Genomic DNA, 17,076 nt, shown 5'->3' with positions numbered 1-17,076 from the left:
TCCCAAGCAGTGAGCACACACACCCAGTGGGTGAGTACATGAGCCTGGTTTATGACATTCCTTTGGGCAAAACTCGTGGCCCCTAGCACTGAGCTCGGCCCAAGCCAGTCATGAGACCACAGCAGCTGCCAAGGGACCCAACTGCCCTGCCTGCCCCTAGCTCCCCGCACTGTTGCTGGGCAGGTCGAGGGCTCTGAAGTTGGTCCCACTGCCCCTCGTGTCCTTCATGTTGGAGGCGCGGGGCCGCCCTGGTGGGATGGGGTGGGAGTGGAGGAGGAGCTCTGGCCAGGTTCTCAGGAAGCCCTCAGTCAATGGTACAGCACCAAAGGCCTTCTTGAGTAGGAGATGTTGTCTTTCAGGAGGGGTGACCCGACAGCCATGCGCACCTTGTTCCAGCGGTGGCCTTTATTGTAGATGGGCTTGACAGAGCGGGGAGACCAGCGGGTCAGGTACCTGTACAGGGAGGACCAGGGGGTGGCTGTGAGGCTTGGGGCCCCTGCTGGAGCTGGGAGAGTGGGTACTGCCTTCTTGGGCCAAAGCCGTGGTTGGCCAACCAAACCCTTTCACCAGTTTTCCTTTCTCGAGGAGTAGGGGCTTTTCCTGGGAGCAACCGCTGAGTGTGCTGTAAACAGATGGGCTGGGCTCTTGCTGCCGCAAGCGTGTGTGGCCAGGGTCAGGCAGCCCAGGGCCACGCTCCCTTGATCTTTATGAGTTGTCAGTGTTTGTGTGTATTTGCTGGGGGAGAAGGCGGAGGAAGAGGCTGCTCGGAGAGCAGATCACTCCTCTCTGGCCTCAGCCATGGGGAGAGGAGAGGTTGATTTAAGGGCCTGGAGGAATCCTTCCCTCTTCCCTACTTGGCTCACTCTGCCATCTCAGCCTTCAGGGAGCTCCCCTGGGCAGCCAAGACTGCTGCAGGACCCCAGCCCATCACCCAACCTATGACGGAGGCTAAGGGAGAGAGCCTGTGGGTGCAAACCTAGCCCAGGAAGGTTCCTGTAAGTAGCAGGGGGGTGAGGAAGGATGGCTGCCGCCCACAGACCTTTAGCCTCCTTTGGGGATGTCCAGGGCCCTGATAGTTCCTGGAAAAGTGGCTCATGCCGGCTGGGACTGGGGTTTACTCCATCCAGAATGAAACTTGGACCCTGTCCAGAGAGGCCCACCCTTCGTCCTGAAAGCTCAGCCATGGCAAAGGCCAGGCTCCTCCCCTGCCTCCACTCTAGGTTGGGGCTCAACCCAGCTGCCTCTAGAGACTCTCAAATGAGGGTTTTTTAATTAAAAAATTAATAACCTTCACTGAAAATTTTTAGATAAAAAATGATTGCTCATTTATACATTTCAACTGCGCTCCCCTGGACCTCGGTCTTCTGCCCTCAGCCCTGTGCAAAGGGGACAGCTCTGAGAGGAAGTAAAAAGCCATGGGACGTGCTGGCCTACACTCAAGTGTGCGGTGGGCACGCAGGGGAGTGCTGTCGAGGTCAGTGTCCCCAACAGGGAGCCGTGTGTGGAGTGAGCTGGCCTCAGGGACTGCCTTTTCTGTGGCTGGCGTTGCGGGACAGCAGAAGCCTACAGGTAAAGGCAGGGGAACCCGGCAGGCCCTATGCCGGCACCTCCCGGTCTTCAGACGGGGGCCGTGGGAAAGGAGTGCTCGTGGATTCAAGGACCCCAGGAGGTGCCCAGGCTGGCCGGTTTCTCCAGAGCTGCTGCCCTAGGGCTGTACTTTCCCCCCTGCCCTGGAGAGCCCTGAGGGAAGCTGGGCTTCAGCTAGCCCTGGGCCCGATGCCTGTGCCACAAAGAGCAGCCAGCTGGCAGGGCAGGGGAGTTGGGGGGCCTGCAGTCAGCTCTAGGAAGAACCAAGGCTCTTTCCTAAGTGAGCTCCTTCCTACCTCTCCTGAGGGGTCGGGGAAGAAGGAAGCGTGGCTCCCCCGGGGCCCCAGCAGAGCCTGGGCCAGCGCATGGCAGCTCAAGGACCTCTGGATGGAATCATAAAGTCCCTTGCAAGGGAATCAACCTCCCTCATAGCCAGGCCTCTGCTTCCTCCCCAAGATGGCCTTTTGCAACCCAAGAATCCCCACACGTCATCAATCCTGTGTCACGTTAAAGGACACCGGATATATGCGAGGGAGCCTGGCCTCACTTCAAAGGCCTGAGGGCAGGATGGCTTATGTCCGTAGGCCTGCTGCTGTCTCTTAACAAGTCAGGGTGGGGGGTGGGGTGGGCTCAACCCCAAAATGGTCCACAGCACATTTGGGAGACAGGAAGAGGTTAATATGTGCTGTTGCCCAAGGGCTGCTGGCAGATGGCCCAGCTAGCAATGTGGGAGGTGCAGGTGGAGATGGGCACAGGGCCAGGGTGCTGGCGAGGCATCATTGAAGACCTAGCTCTGGCCCTGCACCCCCAGCCCAGCACTCTGTGGCTGGTATCTGCCTGGCCTCCCACCTTCCATGCCTGGCTTCTGTTGGGGATCAGCCTAGGAGGTTTGCTAGGGGTGAGGTGTCTTGCTTTGCTTCAGCCATCTTTGGTGCCCTACAAAGAGCAGTTCCAGTGGCAGCTGGACAAGCTGAAGGAGGGAGGGGCCCCTGATAGGGGAGAACAAGAAGAAACACCAAAATCAGTTTTATAGACTTGTATCTACAATCAAAAAGGGGGTAATATAGATCTAAGAGTATGTGAGCGTGGTAATGTCAGAGATGGGGGAGGGAAAGGAACTCACAATAGGATGGCTGTTTGAGTGTTGGACAGGAATCTGCTCCTATACCAGAGGGAGCCACAGTGGCTCCCTCTGGTATAGGAGCAGAATGATTGGCTCTAGATTCTAGGGGCCTTCCTCTCCTCCTCTATAAAACCTCAGGACCTCCTGGGCAGCTGTGCAGGATGTTAACTGCACAACTCTAGGGAGCACCATTTACAACCTAGTCTACATGGATGCTGCCTTGCAGTTTTGCAGTGTACGACTTGCACAGCTACATACAGTGGCCCTACCCCAGAGAGTCCTTCCATTTGTAAGGCCTCATCTTGCCCTTTAATAACCCTAGTGCTCGGATACTGAAAGTTTGTAGAAGTACTCTGACATTCCCATAGCAACCCTGTATGATGTCATAAACAGGGGATTAGCACATTCTAATGCCCAACCAGCAGAGCTTCTTACCCTCCTTGCCCCTGTGCTAAGTGCCCTACTGGGGAGGGCAGAGGAAAGAGGCTGAGGCCAGCAGGGGAGGGTGACAGAAGCGTGCACAGTATCAACTGCAGCAGCGGTGGGACTGATGGGGGTGGGTGCTCAAGCTGGAGGGATGGAACGGACAACCAGGGAGCACTCGAGCTTTCCTGAGCTGTGGGATGAGCTCCAGTAAATGGCTTCCCCAGAGGAATACAGTGAGACTGAGGGCCTGCAGAATGCATAGGGTGTTGACACCCAGGGTTGCTTACCGGTTGAGCTGGGGTTTGCTCTTCGGAACGAATCCTTCAGGAAGCCGAGGCCTATGATTTGGGAATAGACCTGAGTGGAGGGAAGCATATAAGGGGATGGTGTCTGCAGCTCCCTCTACAGCTCTTGGGGGCCAGAGGGAAAGCCCACCCAAGTGGGTAGAGGGCTGGCACTGGGGGATGAATATAATGAAGGCTCTGGATGTCCATTTCTCTTCCCGGAACAGCTGGAACATGGGGCAGCAGTGGGGAGGATGGCACGTATAGCCCTCTGCCCCTTAGCCCCGAGGGGGCCTTCTACCTGCTCGGTGGGCCATCTTCACACACTCCTCAATCTTGCGGTGCTCTTCCTGGCACAGGCCTGTGATTTTTCGGGGCAGCATGCCTCCATGAGGCCGGATAAACTGACTGAGCAGCAGAACATCCTAGTGGAAACAGAAAACAGGAGATGAGGGTCAGTTGAGTGGATGTTTGATGCTGGGGAGCCAGGGCCGCGTGGCCTACAGGGGAGGCTGTCGTACCCTGGCACTCCAAGAGGCTGATGTTTCCCTTGGGAAACGACCTGAGCCCACTCCCTTCACACAGAGCTTTGCACACTGGTCTGCTACCTTCATCCTAACAAAAGTTAAATCGCAACTTTGTAAGATTTTCTGACCCCATTACCAACCCCAAGAGCTCCCAGCTCTTCCATGAGATAAAATCTTTTGACAGACTAGAGAACAGAAACTCTTTGGAAGTGTTAACAATCTATCATGTACCTGAAGTATCTTTCCTGGTGACGAAAGGTCTGTTGTTATTCTCGGGTGAGGCAGAGGGTATGTCATCTATTTCCATACAGGAGGGAAAACCTGTACCATTTCTGTGCCCAACACCTACATGCCACAGGCCAGAATACACACAGACAGCCCCCTCCACCTTCTGCTGTGCCCTCGGAAGTGCTAGTTGGCGTACAAACTGAGGAAGAAGGGAGCAGGGTTGTGAAGTTAAATCCCACATCTTCTAAGCCCCCTGTGAGCAGATGTGAATGGCTTCTTGGGCTTCCTTTGGTCCATCAGACTGCTTTGGACAAGTCAAGGAAACAAGGATAAACAGGAGCCAGAATCAAGATAAGAGACCACTTCCCCTCCCAGCTCTCACAGGATGGCTGAGGGGGTTAAATAAAAGCCACCATCTCCCATCCCGCCCACCCCCAGGGGCCTGGCGTGCCATTCTTAGCAGTCATGTTCCACAGCCCGACTTGCTGCCCTGGCAGGCGCCTTGCTGTATAACCGCAGATTTGTTTTAATCATTGGATCGCTCCTGAGGGACCCAGGCCCCCAATTCCCACCCCTGTAATCTTCAGAATCTGATGAAAAGAACTTGGATTGGATTATCCAGGGCTAATAAACTGGGCTCACACCCCAGCCCCCCGACCGTAGGCTGCCAAACAAGCTGACAGCTCTGTGCAGCTCAGGCTAATGGCGTCCTAAGTGGAGGGGGTGAAAGAAAACAACTTTAGCCTTTACCTCGGAGGGGATTAGATTTCTTCTGCTGGATAAACAGAGCCAAGTCCATTTCCTGGAAACGGCTGGTAGGAAGAGTGCCCCATGGTGGCTGGGCAGGTGTGGGGTTCACCTCCCCATCTGCCGCTGGGATTCCAAGTATGCCCACAACCCCACTAACTTCCATGTCAAAAGAAGCTGTGAACACTGCCCTGTGGCCTGCAAGCTTCCTCTTACTCCAGGCAGCCATAAGCAGAAGGGCCGGGGGCACGGCAAAGGAACCCCCTGCCCCACCCGGGGTGGCCTGAAACCAAGGCTCCCAGCCCAGATTAGTTGGGTCATTCTGTTCAGATCCCATGCGCATGTGGCCTCTCCTGCTCTTACCACCTGACGGGGATCTCTGCCCTTAACCATCCCATTCCACAGAGGGGCATAAGGACAACTTGCAGGTCAAACTGGCCCAGAGCCTGAATCACCTGAAACCTAAAAATAGGGTGCTTAATGTCACCAATAGAACTCTGCAAGACAAGTATGGATTGCTCCAGGGCTGTGTCCTTTCCCCCAGGCTCTCCCCATTTCTAGGGAGGATGTCGAGTAGTAGTTGACATCATAGGCTCTGCCTGGGTTTGTGTCCCCAGAATTTGTATCCCAGCTCTGATACCTACTAGCTGGGTGATCTGAGGCAAGTTCGTTAACTTCTCCATGCCTCAAATTTTCTCATTTGTAAAACAAGGATGAAAAAACTACCTATTTCATAGGGATACCGTGAAAACTAAGTGAATGAAGACACGCAAATGCTTCCGACAGGGCCTGACACAGAGCCTGCACTCAGTGCAGGTCACCTATCCTTGTTACTCACTATCATCTTTCCGTGGAAACAACAGCTCTAGAAGAGCTGGAGCAAACAGGAGTCTTTGTAGCTCCAGTATGGTAAGAGACAGTAACGTCCCCAGATCACAGTGAGGACTCTCCAAATACACCCTCATTATAAGAGGAGGAAAGCCAAACCCAGATCATGATTCCCTCCCCTTGGGACTACCACCCTGCAAGAGCAGGTCCCAGGGCTCTGGTGGTCTGAATCCCATGCATGCAGACCGTGAACTAAGTCAGTGACTCTCAGCCCTGGCTGCACATTAGAATCACCTGGGGAGCTTTAAAAAATAATGATGGCCAGGCTCCACCCCAGGCCAACTGAATCAATGTCTGGGGGTGGGGCCTGAGCATTTTTTTAAAGCTCCCTCAAGATTCTAATGTGCAGCCAGGGTTGAGAGCCACTGAACAAAATGCTCTGTCTTTGCTGGCTCCATGAGATGTAGCAGTGGCTATGGGAGGGGATGCTGCTTAAGTTCACCAGGAACATGACCTCTGGGACACGCAGAGCAGAGTGAATTGCGTCCAGACTTACCTCATAGCCATACTTGTGCTTCAGGTTCCACCGGCAGATGGGGCACTGGCCTGAGGGGTTAGGGGGAAGTGGACTTTCCTGGGGAGTCCCTGTGATACGGCCTTCAATCTAGGAGGCAGAGAAAGAGAGCCAGTAAGGGAGAGGGCCATGTGGAGGCTCTGATCCTTGAGCAACCCCTCAAATGGTGGGAATGCTGGTGAAAGTTCACCTCTGGGGGTCTTGTGGGAGTAGTTAATAGGTCTCTCCGGCTGAATTGTGGTGGTGGTTCTGTGGCTACCGTATATTGGACCATGGGGGTGGCCATAGAGATGTGGTTTGGTAGCCTGCAAGGGTAGTGGAAACTGAGCTTAATGCTGGTGGCAAAAGGGAGAGGTTTGCTGTATCCGCTGCATGGTACCTTACCTTCCTCAAAAAAACAAAAACACCCTCTCTTCGACTTGGGAAAAAGTAATGCACATGGTAAAAAGTTTCAAACTGCACAGGGATGTAGAGTCCAAGGGAAGTCTGCCTCCCACCCCACATACCCTTCTCAGAGGAAACTGCAGTTGCCAGCTTTATCTTACAGAGGTAAGTCTATGCCGGGGGTTCTCAACCAGGCATGACTTTGTTCCCCAGGAGACACTGGACAATGTCTGAGACATTTTTGATTGGCATAACTGGGGGATAGGGTGCTACTAGCATCTAGCAGGAAAGCTGCTAACCATCCTACCATGCACAGGACAGCCCCCATCACAAAGAATTAGCCAGCCCAGAATGCCAGTGGTGCTGAGGCTCAGAAACCCTGGTCAATGCCTATACAAGCAGATATCTATGTGCACCCTTGCTGCTTCTCTCTTTTTTTTTTTTTTTTGCTGAGGAAGATTCGCCCTGTGCTAACATCTGTGCCAATCTTCCTCTACTTTGCATGTGGGATGCCACCACAGCATGGCTGGTTAGTAACGTAGGTCTGCACCTGGGATCCAAACCCGTGAACCTGGGCCACTGAAGCGGAGCACGCAGAACTTGAACCACTTGGCCACGTGGCTGGCCCCTTTCTCTCTGTTTTTTTCCTTTCTCTCTCTTTTAAAACACAGATGGGAGGATACATTCCCCTGTCATCCTCCTCGCTTTTATCATTTTGGATGCCACCTTTCAAACCCTGCTGAGGCCACGTGTGAAATGATCTCCGCCATCGGTGCTGCATCCTGGACACAGCCTTGGAATTACGAAGTGCAATAGACCAATGATCTGGGAGTTAGCTCCAATTGTAAGAGGCGGAGTGTAGAAAGCCTTGCTGATTGAGGCCATGATTACCAGAGTGAGGCTGGGCCAGGTCTGAGAGGCTTTCGGAGAGTAGCAGCACTGTCCCCTGGGGGAGAAGTGGCAAAAGGGAGAGGGGGCTGGAAGCAATGCTTGGCTGTTCAGGGCATTGCTGCCTACGGTTCTGCCAAGGCCACCACAGCTGTGCCAGAAATGGAGAAGTGGTTAGGGAAAATGTGTAGGTGCTTTGTACACCTTGGGAGGGGGTTAAGGTAGGCCTAGGGAGAGACCTAACATTTACTGACCCATTATATGCCTGGCTCTATGCTAATAATGGTTCACATGTATCATCTCATTTAACTCCCACAACCTAGTGAGGGAGGCATCATGATCTTATTTTAGAGATGAAGAAAGTGAGACCCTAGAAAGTGAGCAGTACCCAAAGTCAGCCATGGCAGTACCTCTCCAGGCATGGATGGGCTTCCCTCCCAGGGGCTCTCACAGTGCCCCAGTGTCTCCATGTTCATTCTACAAATAGCAATTCACACTCCATATGAAAAACATCCTTCACACTCAAAAGCCAGATGTGTTTCTCTCCACCAGCATGGAATTTCTAGGGTGAACGCTTGTTTTGGATTTGAATAAAGGAGCCAAAAAGAGGACAGGGCCCCCTAAAAGAACTGTTTGGAGGCTAAGCAGTGAAAAGGCTGAGGGAATATTCTGGGGAAGACCCAAAGAGGGAACCCTAAGGGCTTGTCCTGGGGAGAAGACTGCCTTGGGGAGGACTGGGCCTGGCTGGCTGCCAGAAGGGTTAAATCCCTGGTTGACAGGGAACTTAGAGAGGCTTCTGGGAACTCTGGGGAGTGGTTGAGGATTTCTTGGAGGCATGGAAGGCCATGTGAAAACAACATTGTCTTTTAGGGATTATAGGATAATCTAGGCCCCATGACTCCCTGAGGAGGGGAGGTGAGATGGGCCCAATGAGGGAAAGGGGGGAGTGGGTGGATGAAGAATCCTTCTAGCTTTCTCACCAACAGACAAGCCAGGGTGCCAGCTAGTGAGCCCAGGACCCAGAGAGTGTCACCTTTTAAACTGCATCACGTAAGACGTAGCTTCTAGGAGAAAGGAAAGGAACTGAGATCTAGGCTCCTGGCCCTGGGTCAACTCACTCTGGCCTCTAGACCTGCTGTTGCCTTAGTTTCCCCTTTGGGAAACTGATTTATCACCTGCCAGAGAACATATCAGCAAAGACCTCTGAGACTGTGTCATACAAAAGGCCACTTTAATCAAATAACAGATGCCTCAGTTCAGGCACAGCGACTGTTCCTGATTAACCACACTAGAGCATGCAGCTAGAAAAAGAGCAGACTGTGGGATCTGGTCACAGAGGAGCTGATCCTGGAGCCAGGAGTCCAGTTTGGGCCTCCCTCTCTCAGAGGAGCAGCCAGGCAGCTCCAAGCCTTACAGAGGTTATAAGTGGCCAACTCGATGATACTTACTATAGTCGTCTTCCCTTCTTGGATCTCCACCACTGCAGAGATAAAGGGGAAAAATTAGGTCAGCCATTTAATAAGGAACAGGGAGTTTCAAGTAACAGCTCAAATTCTACACATGCAGAAAAATGGAGCCGTCAGTCTGCACTCTCCCACGGTTCCCACCTGGAACAGAAAGCGTGCAGGGTTCACCTCCAAGTGCCAAGGCTCTATGCCCTCGAGACTGGGTGGGGGCAAGCCCAGATGCCTAAGTAACCTCATCTCGCTGGGATTAAGGGTCTCCACACTCTTTTTGCCTTTCTAAGCTGAGATTCATCTTGGTTCTATCCAAGGGAATTGGCAAGATCCTGCCTTACAGTGGCCAGCAATAATGACCTAAGAGTGGGGGCGGGGGACAGCAGCATCTCAAAGACCTTCAAAAGTAACCACTGCATGTGTCCTTTCATGAAGAGAATCACACATAGTTTCTGACCTTGAGGAGTCTGCAATCTAAAATACAGCCGAACTAACACTGCTCCAGGGGCCTCTCGGAGGATAAGCAATGAGACAAGCTCACTCCTAAAACTCACCAAGAGCCTTGTGTTCAAGCTGTGCGACGACAGCTGATGAGTTAAACCCTCTCCTCTCCCTGCAGGGTTGCATTTTGTTACCCACATTGGAGAGGGGTGATGGAAGATGTAAAGGGCCTGCAGACACTGGGTCCAGACAGAACTTCAAGGCGAGTACTACAATTCCAAATCGAGAGGCACTCCCTCAGCTCTTTGCTGATTTATGTCTGAGGTGGTCAGAAGGAACTTGAGGGCGAGACAGTTAAGTTGCATACATCTGTCAGGTTGTCATTCTGCATCTCACTTACCCAGGATGCAGAATGACAACTTCAACAATACTCAAAGGAAGAACTAAGCTAATAGCCCACATTTGGCAAATATAATCAAATAGAAAGTTCTTGGAGATTCTCCCTTGTCCTTCCAGTTTCTTTAGAAAGAAAGAAGCAATAGCTGTTAGCATAGGAACTGGCATACAGCAGATGCTCAATAAATGCTAGCTAGCATTTGGGGAGCAAAATACTTACCATGGTCCCCTTCTGACTGCTAATTACTGTAACAGAAAACTTTGGCCCACATAGCTAGGCTGCACACTGTCTCCCCAAATACTAAAAGCATATTTTAATAGCAGCTTGGCTACCACGATGAGTTTTACTCAGCTCTACCAAGGCAAGAAGTAGTACAGATTAGAAAGAGCCCAAGGTTCTTAACTGCGAGCATCTAGTGAAGGTTCTAGACCTCTCCCTAGAACGTGTCCATCAGCATACACACAGGTAGACATGGATTTCAGGAGGCTCCTCGGCCCCTGAAGCTACGCTCCTAAATGGTAATACTGGGTTACTGGGGGGGGGGGGGATTTTAGCTTGTTCCTTATGCCTATCTGTATTTTCCAAAGTTTCTAAAATAAACATGTACTGCTTTTGCAATAAAAAATAAACAATAAAAAGAAAGAACGAGAATGTCTAAAGAAAAAAGTGAGGCAATTCTAACCCCACCGGAGGCCCACGGCAGCATCTGTGATCGCTGAGCTCTGTGACCGACACCTAATTGGACACAGACTGCCAGGAATTGTCCCTTATTTATTTTCTGGGCAAGGCCATTCATAAAAACTCATTATTCCAAACCAACCCACCCGAGAGTCCCTCTGTGTCCAACTCCAGACACACAAAGGAGTAACAATGGCCAGAAAGGCCCTGAGGCTTTCTCCAGAGAACTGCAGTCACTAAGCAATTCAAAGACAAACAAGGTTTCTCCCTGTAAAAGAAAATGCGTCACCCCACACACAGATCTACTTGTACAGAACAGAGACCAGCCCAAACGGGATGTGGGTGAGACCAACCTGGTGCTCAGTCTGGAGGCCAGCACAGCTGCAGGGGGACAGGCACTGCAATGTGTCACCCTACAAATGTAGGGGAGCAGCAGGGAGGCACGGCCTAGCCCAACTGGGCTTCCAGGCACCCCGGAAACTTTGCAAATTTCCACAAACCAAGTTGGGAGAGGGACAGGCAACCAAAATCTGAGCACAGGTTGGGGGACAGTTTTTAAGAATCCCGATAGGAAACAAAAGGAGACACACATCCTGGTACCACTCGAATCAGCACGAGAACAATGCCCTAAAACACGATGCAGATAAACATGTGGTTCCCCTCTCCATGGAGGCACTTGGGTCCTAACCATGAGGTAAACAAGTCTAACAAAACACACATCACTCCCGGCAAAGCACCAAACCCTGAAGTCATCCCGCTGGCCCCTGGAAAAGAGATCAAAGACTGTGGCAAGCTCCACTGTTCACGAGCTCCCCACACAGCAACTCTACGCCAGTGAATCATCTTACTATAAGCCAATGGGTAAAACAATAGGCAGATGCTTATCTAATAGAGAAAATTTGTCAACCAGAAGGAATGACCTGAGAACTCATCCGAGATTGAGATTGATCAGGGCGGTGTCTTAGTCCAGAGGCAAAAGGCCTGGCTGGAGCCTAAAGAGGCCCTAGCAGATTTTAAGCCTCTGAAAACAGGAGATAGGAATCAAAATAGCATTGATTTTCAGTATGCATACAAAAACATGTCAAAAACAAACAAACCCTGAGATCCATTTTGTCCCTGGCCTCCTCTCCATTCAAGAGAAGTGGGGGTGGCTAAGAAAAGCTGAACTAAGAGATTTAGGCACTAACAGAAGACTTGTTTACAAACAGACAGAATCACCCTTGTGTTCTGAGAGATGGCTATATCAAGTATACTTAGGACAGATAGGAAGCAATTTTCTAAACTAGAATTAAGGGCCCAAATCTTCTAAGACAGGCACTTCTCATACACATCAAATAATGTGACCCACACGAGAAAACACATTTGCGGAGCATCCGTGGAGTGTACAACTGAGTTCCACCTACTGCGGAGAGTTACAACAGAATGGGAAGACACGGTCTTTGCCCTAGAGGAGAGAAGGGAACTAAACCAAGTATGGGAACTTTACCATAAAGTCCATGCCTCATAAAGACGTCCTCTGAGTACTTGAGTGAATACTCACCTAGGATGGAGTCCAAGATAACTGAATTATAATAGTCTAGAGCAAACAGCATTGCAGTGAGATTGCATTGAACGCAAAAAGACCTTGATGGCCACAGAAACACAGACACAGTGAACTGCAGCAGTATAAAGACCCAACTGTTTAGTAAAGGAGGAAGTGAGGAAAGACGAATGAGGAGTGGAGGGCGCTGCTGCAGGAAGTGCCCAGAGACCAAGATCCTCCTTGGAAAGGAAGGAATGGAGTAACTGAAAGGCAAGATGGCTAAAAGCGGCACTAGCAGTCTTATGGAGTGTGTGTCTGAGGAGTGTGCTGGCACCTCTGGCCATTGACTACTTTTCTCAAACTCCTTCGTCACTCAAGCACTGCTCCCTTTTGTTCATCTTTAATTCTACCACTAAAGTTTTCCGATTCTCTCATCACCTACCCCCTTCTTTGCCATTGGACCCCAAGGGAATGTCCTCTGTGCTATGCTTCAGAACGAGAAGTCTTATTGCTGCACAAAAATCTCTTTCCACAGGCAGGTTACTCTGGACTCCATCCTTTGAATTCTTTAAAGCCCCCACTCACTCACTCCTCTCTCAAACCTTTTAGCTATAGGGCTGCCCATCCTGCCAGGCACATCCTTGTCTGAAATGTTAGGTCCTCCAGAAGGCCTCTTTAGCTAACTGGAAAAGATGAAGAGAACCCCTTCAGCCTTACTCATTTTAACACACTCTGCTCTGAGTGTCTGATAGACCATTACTGTTGATTCAGAGTTACATGTGTTTACTGTTCTTGTTTTACATACATTTCCTTCACAAATGCTCTATGAGTGATAAGGCAGGAATGAAGTCTAACACAACCTTTGCTAACTCTGGCATGGTCAACCATAAAAACACTAAATGGTCTTCAGCAAGTTAACTGATGAGAGCTTTCAGGGAACAGGGGGACTCGGGAAAGCCCTGCCATGGAGTACCAAGGTGACGTTACTGGTGGAGAAGGAAGAGTGCTGGCTCTACTTCCAGCTCCACCACTTACTGCTGTGTGATGTTGGGCAGCTACTGAACCTCTCTAAACCAGACTTCCTCATTTGTAAAAATGTCAGTAAGAATTTAAGGATTGTTGAGAAGACTCAATACATGTGGGTGGAAGCACTAGCACAGTGCTTGCAGCAGGCATTCAGTAAACCATGATTTCCATTTTTTGTCATCCTTCAGTCTTGCTTCTTCCATAATAATCTTTTTTCGCTTTGTGTGTCCCTCTTGTCAAACTTTAGACCAGGCTTTCTCAACAGCAGCACGACTGACATTGTGAGCTAGGTGGTTCTTTGTTGTGGAGAGCTGTCCTGTGCACTGTAAGATATTTAGAAGCATCCCTGGCCTCTGTCCACCAGATGCCAGGAGTATCAGTTGTGAAAACCAAAAATGTCTCTAGACATCGCCAAATGTTCCCTGGGGTACAAAAGTGCCCCCAGTTTAGAACCACTGCTTTAGACTGAGAGTCTCTACAGGCAGGAGCACTGGTGCTGGGTGCTCAAGAACGCTGACTAAAATTAAGTAGTACTACCTGATACTCTGAAAAGTAGGATGCTTGAATATTTTCAGCAAGACACCCAGCTTCCTTCCTACAAGTTTAAATTCTATGTGTACAATATTGTTTGGGTGTCAAATACACCAGCTGGGACCAGCGAAAAATTAGCTATATGTGTAATACTTTATGCCTCATACATAATGGGTAGAATACCAAGAGAAAGTATTTTCATTTAGAGGCTTTGGAGACAGGTAGTTCTCAAGAAGAATACAGAATATGGCAGTGCCTTCATGTAAGATTACATCAATTCAATTATTTGGCTTTTAAGTCTGACAGTGAGTAACACAGAAGAGCCACCAACCCAAGTATTTACAGAGACGCAGACTTCAGAGACCCACCTGATTATATAGTCCATCATTTTACAAACTCTCCAACTGAAAAAATTCAATCTCAAATATTCCTTTGTGAAAAAACAAACAAAACTATTCCTCTTGCCTATCCTCTGGGAACATGGCACAGAACTGTTTTCAACTTTGAATTTCATAAAGGATATGTAAAGTTCAGCTATTCGTGTTTCACACTTGGCAGACACCCTCAAAAATGTTATGGGCATACGCTTATTTTGCAGCATGGGAATAGATGAAACATCTTATCCAAGTCCTTTCTATCATCAGCATCATCTCTTTGGTGTCTTCCAAAAGAAGACTATGAATGGATTAGTTTATCTAATGTTAACCAGGCAGCATCTGGATTTTGTTGTTCTTTCTAGCAAATGTTTCATCTTTGCTTCACAGCTAAATTCTTCACACATACCTATTTCCGTTTCCTCATGAACTATCTCTTCGATTTCCCCAAACTAAGTTCCTTGTCTGCCATTCTATTGGAATTACTGTTTGAAAGCTAAAAAAGGAGATCTCTTCTGAGACAAGTCCAATACTCTCTTCATTAGGCTCTTCATTTTGGACTCTTCTGCTGCCTCTGACACAATGATCACTCTTTTCCTCTAGATACATCTCAGCTTTAAAGGATATGCTGGTCAATACTATGCCAGAATCTTAAAAAAACAAAATCACATCACTTCTTTTGCACATCACTCATCCTTTCCTGCTTTTAGCAGTGTACAAAGGAAGGCTATGTCCTGAAACACCTTTTCATTCTCTGCTGGATTCTATCCTTTTATAAGCCTGTTTAAGACACATCCCCCTTATAAAAACTTCCAATTGGGTTCCTGTTTCTGTTAACCAAATCTCCCTGTACTTCCTCATGTAAATACAGTAGTCCCCCCTTATTCGTGGTTTCACTTTCCATGGTTTCAGTTACTCGTGGTCAACCACGGTCCAAAAAAAAAGGAAAATTCCAGAAATAAACAATTCATAAGTTTTAAATTTGCCGCCATTCTGAGTAATGTGATGAAATCTCACGCTGTCCTGCTTGGGATGTGAATCATCCCTTTGTCCATCCTATCCACGCGGTATAGGCTACCCTCCCATTAGTCACTTAGCAGCCATGGTTATTGGAGGGACTGTTGTGGTACTGCAGTGCTTGTGTTCAAGTAACCCTTATTTTACTTAATAATGCACACGGGTAGCAATGCTGGCAATTCAGATATGCCTAAGAAAAGCTGTAAAGTGCTACCTTTAAGTGAAAAGATGAAAGTTCTTGACTTAAGGAAAGAAAAAAAATCATATGCTGAGGTTGCTAAGATCTATGGTAACTTTTATTACAGCATATTGTTATAATTGCTCTATTTTATTAGTTATTGTTGTTAATCTCTTACTGTGCCTAATTTATAAACTTTATCGTAGATACGTATGTTTAGAAAAAAACATAGTACGTATATATAGGGTTCAGTACTATCCACGGATTCAGGCATGCACTGGGGGTCTTGGAACGTACCCCTTGCAGATAAGGCGGGACTACTGTACCTAACTCATATTTATTGCAGCGTATAGGTACCATCTCATTAGAGCCTAACTTCTCAGGAAAAGGGCTGTATATTCTCTTTATGCAGAATCCGTTGACAGCTTGAAGTACAGCACTTGGCCTTCAGTAAGCTCTCAGGTCAATGCTAGAATCAGGCTGCCTTTCCAAACTTAAGACTAACGCAAAGCAGAACCACCATCTAGCATTTGCCTCTGTTTCAGCTGTTCAAAGGCCTTTCCACCTTAGCTTCCAACTCCCAGGGAAACTAGCGGCCCAGGCAGAAAAACCCGCCGTCAGACCACAGCATTTTCAGAGGAGAAAGTGGAAAAGGAGGCCCTGGGGAGGGCATCCAGATGTCCTTCCCACATGGCCCAGAGATTCTTTAACGAAGGAGGCGGTGGTTCGGCGAATACAGAAGAGAGAATTAACATGCAGACCCTTACCGAAAACTTTTCTGAACCCTGGGACAGGTTTCTCTTCTGTCCCTAACTAAGCAGGCTTTTCCCTCCGTCCTCCCAGCCCCCCCCCCCCGCCCGTGAGGACATTCACGAGGGGTAGCGAGTCATGATAACAGCATCAGGGGCTGTAAGAGACTTTCAAGCAGCCCCGGAGCGCTGGCCATCTCCGACGTCTCAGAGCCGCGCGCAGAAAAAGGAGGGAGGGGCGCACAGGGGCCGGAGGAAGCAACCTCTGCCGCTCTTCGCAACCTTGGGAGGTCGCTGGGACCCTGGACTCACCTTCCCTGAACCCGCGAGCTGGAGGCCGAGCCCAGCTGGTTGCGGCCGGGCCTCCCACGAGCCCTCGGAACAGCCGCCCACAGCCGCTTACCAACACATTGAGGGCCGCCATCTTGAAAACCAACGCTGACCCCTTATGCACTTCCGCTTCCTGAACGGCGCGCGCAGCTGCAGTGGTGGGCAGGAACTGTGCGGCTTGTGGGCTTGTCGCTCAGTTGCTACTGTTAGTTCTATTTCCCTCACCAGTCCGGCCTTGGGCTAAGTGGAGAGGTTACTGTGTTAGGCCTGTGCTTCATTCCAAGGGTCTAGGGGAGGTCTTCTAGCTCCTGTCTGCCAGTCCTCGAAGTTTCCAAGGTGGCTTTTGTTCCCTGGCAGGCTTCCTTGGTCAAATCGCATGCACTACCCCTATTTCTTTAAAGCTTTTTCTTCTCTGCAAGTCAGATGTGGGTTTTCAGCCTCTTGTGGCTGGAGCTAGGCCTGTACAGGAGAGCAGGAGAGGTTGAAATGATTAGGAACTCTGGTTCTGGAGCATCAGGTATCAGGCAGACCTGGGACAGAATTAATATCCCCCCCCCACACACACACTCGTCCTTTCATTCTCATACACTTAGCACTTCCTTTGGGCCCCAGAGATTGTGCACAGCTATTGCCTCAGCCTGCTCTTTGGCCACCTGGTAAACTCGTAGTGTTTCTCAGGTCTCAGCTCAAACTTCACTTCCACGGTGGAGTCTTCCTTAAAAACCTCCCTGTTACTGGTTCTCAGCACCAGATAGCTCTCCATCTTAGTCCTTGGCACAA

General features: G+C 49.7%; 1 protein-coding gene across 1 annotated transcript; it reads right to left on the bottom strand.

Annotated features, from left to right (window-relative positions):
- Positions 1–31: 31 nt before the first annotated feature.
- Positions 32–16,404, bottom strand: MRPS18A (mitochondrial ribosomal protein S18A). The gene is made up of 6 exons (XM_058554295.1): positions 16,279–16,404; positions 9,045–9,076; positions 6,307–6,414; positions 3,722–3,845; positions 3,424–3,493; positions 32–453 (listed from the first exon to the last, which is right to left on the bottom strand). The coding sequence occupies exons 1-6, from the start codon at positions 16,388–16,390 to the stop codon at positions 309–311; spliced, it is 591 nt and encodes a 196-aa protein (XP_058410278.1). The 5' UTR covers positions 16,391–16,404; the 3' UTR covers positions 32–308.
- Positions 16,405–17,076: the final 672 nt, after the last annotated feature.

The sequence above is a fragment of the Diceros bicornis genome, chromosome 14 (assembly GCF_020826845.1).
Source record: "Diceros bicornis minor isolate mBicDic1 chromosome 14, mDicBic1.mat.cur, whole genome shotgun sequence".
Taxonomy (NCBI): Eukaryota; Metazoa; Chordata; class Mammalia; order Perissodactyla; family Rhinocerotidae; genus Diceros; species Diceros bicornis.
This window is presented reverse-complemented; position numbering and strand designations above follow the sequence as displayed.

Bases quoted from the DNA above. Each gene is read 5' to 3' on its own strand.
- MRPS18A (XM_058554295.1), bottom strand. From the start codon at position 16,390: ATGGCGGCCCTCAATGTGTTGGTAAGCGGCTGTGGGCGGCTGTTCCGA. The intron at 6,415-9,044 runs GTAAGTATCATC...TCTGCCTCCTAG, and splicing joins AAGAAGGGAAGACGACTATA to ATTGAAGGCCGTATCACAGG. The intron at 3,846-6,306 runs GTAAGTCTGGAC...TGTTTCCACTAG, and splicing joins AGCACAAGTATGGCTATGAG to GATGTTCTGCTGCTCAGTCA.